This window comes from Quercus suber, unplaced genomic scaffold (assembly GCF_002906115.3).
Source record: "Quercus suber isolate HL8 unplaced genomic scaffold, Cork oak 2.0 scaffold_16, whole genome shotgun sequence".
Lineage (NCBI taxonomy): Eukaryota > Viridiplantae > Streptophyta > Magnoliopsida > Fagales > Fagaceae > Quercus > Quercus suber.
In genome coordinates, this window is record NW_027069481.1 from 306,222 (window position 1) to 312,074 (window position 5,853).

Genomic DNA, 5,853 nt, shown 5'->3' on the forward strand with positions numbered 1-5,853 from the left:
GTTGTGTTCGTTGCTTTGGAATTTAGTATATGAATGAATGAATGGTTAAATCTCTATAATTCTTGAAAATTTGATTGTTTGTTTGATGAAATTTTCGAGAATTACAAATTCAAATGAACGTATTAATTTCCAAATATGAATGATTTTGTTCATTTTTTTTTTTTTTTTTTTTTGTGATATCCTTGATTAAGTGTAACTTAATTATTAAGTTTGGCCTTTCTAAAAAATAAAATAATAATAATAATTAAGTTTGGCACTCTTGTTTATTAATATAAATTACTTGTGGTTTCTCAACAAAAAAAGAAAAGAAATAAAATTAAGAAGACACATAATTGAGTTTGAAGATCCACACAAAGACAAAGGTCAATTATATCGCAGACGAGCGCCTCCATGTACACTCCAAAAAACACAAGTAAAACCCTGGCTTGCCAGAAACCCTACAATATTGTTGTTGTCCTAACACACACACCGTAACACAAAACATGAGTAACATTCCTTCCATGGAGATACGAGGATCTTCTACCCCTTGTCTTCTCTTCTGGACACAGACCTCCACTACAATTGCCTCATATTAATATAAATTACTTGTGGTTTCTCAACAAAAAAAGAAAAGAAATAAAATTAAGAAGACACATAATTGAGTTTGAAGATCCACACAAAGACAAAGGTCAATTATATCGCAGACGAGCGCCTCCATGTACACTCCAAAAAACACAAGTAAAACCCTGGCTTGCCAGAAACCCTACAATATTGTTGTTGTCCTAACACACACACCGTAACACAAAACATGAGTAACATTCCTTCCATGGAGATACGAGGATCTTCTACCCCTTGTCTTCTCTTCTGGACACAGACCTCCACTACAATTGCCTCAAAATCGTTACATGAACTGCACTAAACCCTTGAGTTCAACCCTAAGTCTAACGTTGCACTTATACAAATAAAGAATATATATATATATATATATATATAGTACTGCACCACTACTTAACACATTCTTTAAGATTGGTTCTGTCAGCTAACTACTGAATGGAGCCTTCTATTTCGAACAAGTACAAACTCGGTCCAAAGATTGGAAGCGGCTCTTTTGGGGTGATATTCCATGGTCTGTGCTAATTACTTTTTGATCCTTTTTGTACCATAAAATTCTATTGTCTTGTTCGTTAATGTTTACGAACTTTGTTGGAACAATTAACTTAATTTAAGTTGGTTACTTGTTTGATTTCCTTGGTGTGGAAAAAAAAGGGCGTTTTGCTTGATAAAGAAGTAATTTGGTATTCACAAGTTACTTTGGACGGTAGTTTGACGGTTCTGCACAAATGATTAAGAGTTTGTCTTTTTTTTTTTTTTTGGTAATATCCATAACAGTAACAACGGATTTTGGTGTTGTCTGTACCTAGATGTAGGCACGGGTTTTGGCTGAACCCCGTTAAACTTTCTGTTTTATGTGAATGTTCTTATGTGGGTGTTTTTAATTTCTAATTTGTGTGAATCTAATTTAGCTAACACCAAATTACAAAAGATTTTTAAATGAGAGAGTTGTACACTTGCATCATTGTAAGTTTTTCATGCCTAACGATATGTGGCAAAGGAAACTTATCAATACATGGAATAGGTAGCAATAGGGAAGCTAAACGTGGACTATTGATAGTACCAAGCTATAATCTCATATGATAGATCAACAGGGGCTTGATGTTAATGATGGGATGGTTTACATGTTGCAGGTACTGATGTCCTTACAGGTGAAGAGGTTGCCTTAAAGCATGTGAGTGGTTTGCTGCACTCCAACTGACAAAGAAACGTTTTCACTCATATTTTAATTTTAAGTATTGATATATTAATATGCAAATGAGAGCGCTTATGCTTGCTTCAATTGATTAAGGGCTGATGCTGTTTGTTAATAATACTAAAAGGCTGCACTTCCTTATCCTCAGGAACATGTCGAGACTAAACACCCCCAACTTATGCATGAGTCAAGAGTGTACAAAATACTACAGGGTGGAAGTATGCTACTAATTAAACAATCTATTGCCTTTTTTCCACTTGGCCTTATTTCAATTTTTGGTTTTTATTTTTAATCTTAATTGGAAAATTATGTTCATTTGTTCTAACTCCTTTGTTTAACGTCTAATAACTGTCGTCTTTGGCAGCTGGAATTCCAAATGTTAAATGGTCCGGTGTTGATGGAAATTATAATGTTCTTGCCATGGATTTATTGGGAGAGAACCTTGAAGAACTATTAAAGATTTGTGGTAATAAACTGTCTTTAAAATCTGTTCTCATGCTTGCAGATCAAATGGTAAGTTTGCATCCAGTTTGTACTTAATTCTGTTTTGAAGTCTACTTTTCCAAACCATCACCAGTAACTTTGATCTTCCTGTCAGATTGACAGAATTGAATTTGTTCACTCGAAATCTTATCTACATCGAGATATCAAGCCAGACAATTTCATTATGGGAAGGAGAAGTAAAGATAATGAGGTCTAACATTTTAAGGATTTTAGTACTTTCCCTGATGTATTTACTTTCAGGATATTGTTGATGTGCTTAATGGGTTTTTGCTTTGCATCTAGGTCTTCATCGTGGATTTTGGTCTGGCTACCAAGTATAGACATCCTTCATCATATAATCACATTCCTTATAGGTTTGTGGAGCATTGATTTCATTTTCAGATAAGCTTATTTGATGTTCAAACCAAAGAGACAATCAGACTAGCATTATCCCCAGTCCACAATTGATCTCTTAATATGAAATGTTATAACATATATCATTGAAATAATATCTGCATTAATGTTGATTTTAGTATTACAACTTAGCAAATTTGCATTTATTCTCACCATCTGTTTGATATTATGAAAGGAAAATGTTAAAACTACTACAAATTTTACTACAAAAAACCTACAAAGTACAAACTCATTTGGCATTGAATGTGAGTGCTGCTTCAACAACATAATAAATAAATGTTGAATTACTTATTTTATGATTAGTAACATATCAGTTTGTAAGGCTTCTTTAGTAAAATTTGTAGTATCTAGTATCATTACAGAATGCATGGTAAGCATTCCTCCGCCATTATTTTTGTCTAACACGGTCATCATCCTATGCAGAGAAAATAGGAATTTTGTTGGAACCGAAAGATTTGCCAGTAGAAATACTCACCATGGCATTCGTATGTTTCTGTTCTTTCTTCTTCTTTTGGCTGTGTATGAACCTAGTGTATTTGGTAGCATTGGCAACTGGTTTGATCCCTAGTTGATGCTTTGAATATTATGGCTAACTGTCTTTATTAACATGCATAGAACAAAGCAGAAGGGATGATTTAGAATCTCTTGGATATGTTCTCATTTATTTCTTAAAGGGAAGGTAAATATTGATTCATAACCTTTTTAATTGTCTATACTCTATATTGCATTGCATAACTTGAACCGTCTTGCTCTTTTCTTATTTTTGGTAGTCTTCCTTGGCAAATTAAAGCTGCAACTCAAAAAAAGAAGTCAGAAAAGGTTAGAGAAATAAAGGATTCCACTTCTATTGAGGTATTATTTTTAAAAATAAATTACCAATTACATCTCTTTAGTGTTTACACGTCTAGTTAAGATATCATTTCTAGAAAGTTTACTGATTTTTCTGCAGGACTTATGCCATGGTTGCCCAATAGAATTTGCTTGTTACTTTCACTACTGTTGCTCACTGCACTTTGATACTAAGCCAGATTATGGTTATCTTAAAAGAATGTTCAGAAGCCTTTTTTCTCGTGAAGGTTTGTATATCATATCCCTGCTTTTCCTGTATAGTGTCATAAGATTAAATGAGAATTTTAAAAGTGTGGCAGTAGCTCTAGTAGTCATAGCTCACTCTTTCCGTTCAGCTATAGTATCGATGTAATTGTACACATTCTATAGTTCACAATAACCCTGACTAGTCTGTTAAGGATCCATATTAGACCTCAAAATTTTGGGACTAAGGCTTGGTTGTTGAATATTTTCCTTTGTTCAGGATTAAAAATGGATTATGTGTTTGACTGGACCATTTTGAAGTACCAACAGTCAGTGCTTGCTGCTCCCCCTGCTCGAGCTCTTGTAAGTGGCATTTTAGAATGGAAAAAAATTCTTTCATTAGATACATAATGAAAATAGCATCGGGTCATTTTTAATCTGTTAATTAACTCCTTTTCACATTAGGGCCATGTTGCAGGAACAAGCACTCAGGAAACCCACGTTGCTGCCAATTATAACAGACAGTCAGGTGTCTTCTCAATATTGTTATCTTTCCTAATATCTTATACATATTTTATTTTGCATATAGATCTATGAGTATTTTCAATTTTTCTTGGGATGGAATCATCAAGAGATTTACTGCACCATATATTTTCATAAATAAAAAATCCATCTTGAAAGTTGAATCACCTCTATTTCTCTTTAAAATCCCAATATTTGGTGTTGTCAACATTATACATCAATGAATTCATGTTCCTATCACACGTAAGAGACTAAAATGTTTCTTTGTTAAATCTGTTGCAGGTGGAGAAGAAAGAAGTGCTGGAAGATTTCCAGAACAGAAGAGTGTTGCAAAGGTTTCAGCAGTGTCTAAAGATGCTAAGGTAGACTATAGTCACTATTGTCAAATATAACAGTTGAATCATCTGTTTCACTAAAGCCATACTTCATAAAATTTGTTGAATTATGTACAGATTTTGACAAATAATTTTCATCATAATTCTCATGTATTGAGACAAATATTACTCAATATGCTATTAATTTTTGTTTAGAATTCAATTTCTTCAAATACCAGAAAAACTTCTGAAGTTTTGCCATATTATTTATTCTGCCTCAATTGAGCAAGTCTGAATTTCAGGCCTATAAGTCAAGCTGTTAATTTGATATGCCAAGCCAAATGCAAGTAGTTGAATAAAAATAGAATGGTTTTTTTTTTTCCTTGCCATAGTTTTATATGATGCATGTTATTTTTCCCCTCTCTATATTTTCAGTTGTACCTCAGCTTTTGTATTGACAATGCCATGAACCTTTATCTAACCCTGAGATGATTGGACCTATACAGCTATCTAGCTCTAAACCTATGAGGCAACCAAGGGATTTGCCAATCCAAGCTTCTGCCAGTAACGGGTGCAAAGATACACTGGTGCTAGATAAATCAAGTCCCTCCTCTGAAGCCATTGATGCAAACCCCAAAGCAGTCCAGGAGATACAGACAGAGCAGAAAAACTCTTCCATTGTGTCCTCAAAGGCAAGGGCACATCTTCTAGTAGGAATTGTTAAAATGTACAAGTCCTTTATCAAGTCCTTCAAGTCCATGAGCCTAAGCAATGGTGAAAATTTTCATCACTAGCTAATCAAGAAGCTGTTTGACAAACCCCATTTTCCTCTCATGTAAATCATAATTTATGGTGCCCTTACATCTAAAGCTAAAAAAAATGATCTGAAAATCAAGTCATTGGTTACACAGCTTGATGGAGAAGGCCTTATTGGAGCTGGGTGCATTTAAATTTTACGAAGGTAAGGCCTTTTCTCTCCAAGAAAAACACCTCTATAATACGGAATTAAAACTGGTGTTGAAATTTTTTTATTTATATAAGTAATGATATTTAATTGAGGAAGGAGTACTTCATGTACACATAAAGTGGACACAAAGTAGCCTAAATAACTGGTGTTGCAATTGTTTATGACAAAAATTGATTTTACAGCAATAGTCAACTATGAGAGCCTATTTTGCTGTCACTCTATTGCTCCTGAGTAACTGACACTAGAAACATATTTTATATACATTGGTTTAGAATTTTTTTCTAATAACTCAGGACATTTTCTGAAGAGTTTCTGAATCTTAAATTCAAATCATT

The 5,853-nt window shown here is 33.7% G+C and overlaps 1 protein-coding gene across 1 annotated transcript; it reads left to right on the forward strand.

The window, feature by feature from the left end:
* Positions 1 to 1,029: 1,029 nt before the first annotated feature.
* Positions 1,030 to 5,345, forward strand: LOC112013640 (uncharacterized). Its single transcript, XM_024046031.2, has 14 exons — positions 1,030 to 1,105; positions 1,725 to 1,765; positions 1,935 to 2,004; positions 2,151 to 2,299; positions 2,385 to 2,480; positions 2,573 to 2,643; positions 3,107 to 3,168; positions 3,299 to 3,362; positions 3,454 to 3,535; positions 3,633 to 3,759; positions 3,996 to 4,078; positions 4,181 to 4,244; positions 4,520 to 4,599; positions 5,058 to 5,345. Exons 1-14 carry the CDS (start codon positions 1,030 to 1,032, stop codon positions 5,343 to 5,345), a joined length of 1,353 nt encoding a protein of 450 aa, XP_023901799.2.
* The last annotated feature ends 508 nt before the right edge of the window (positions 5,346 to 5,853 follow it).

What these genes read in the sequence shown, in the direction of transcription:
- LOC112013640 (XM_024046031.2), top strand. Translation starts at nt 1,030, where the DNA reads ATGGAGCCTTCTATTTCGAACAAGTACAAACTCGGTCCAAAGATTGGA. An exon ending in AAATACTCACCATGGCATTC is followed by an intron (nt 3,169 to 3,298) that starts GTATGTTTCTGT and finishes TAACATGCATAG; the next exon opens with AACAAAGCAGAAGGGATGAT. An exon ending in AAGCCTTTTTTCTCGTGAAG is followed by an intron (nt 3,760 to 3,995) that starts GTTTGTATATCA and finishes TCCTTTGTTCAG; the next exon opens with GATTAAAAATGGATTATGTG.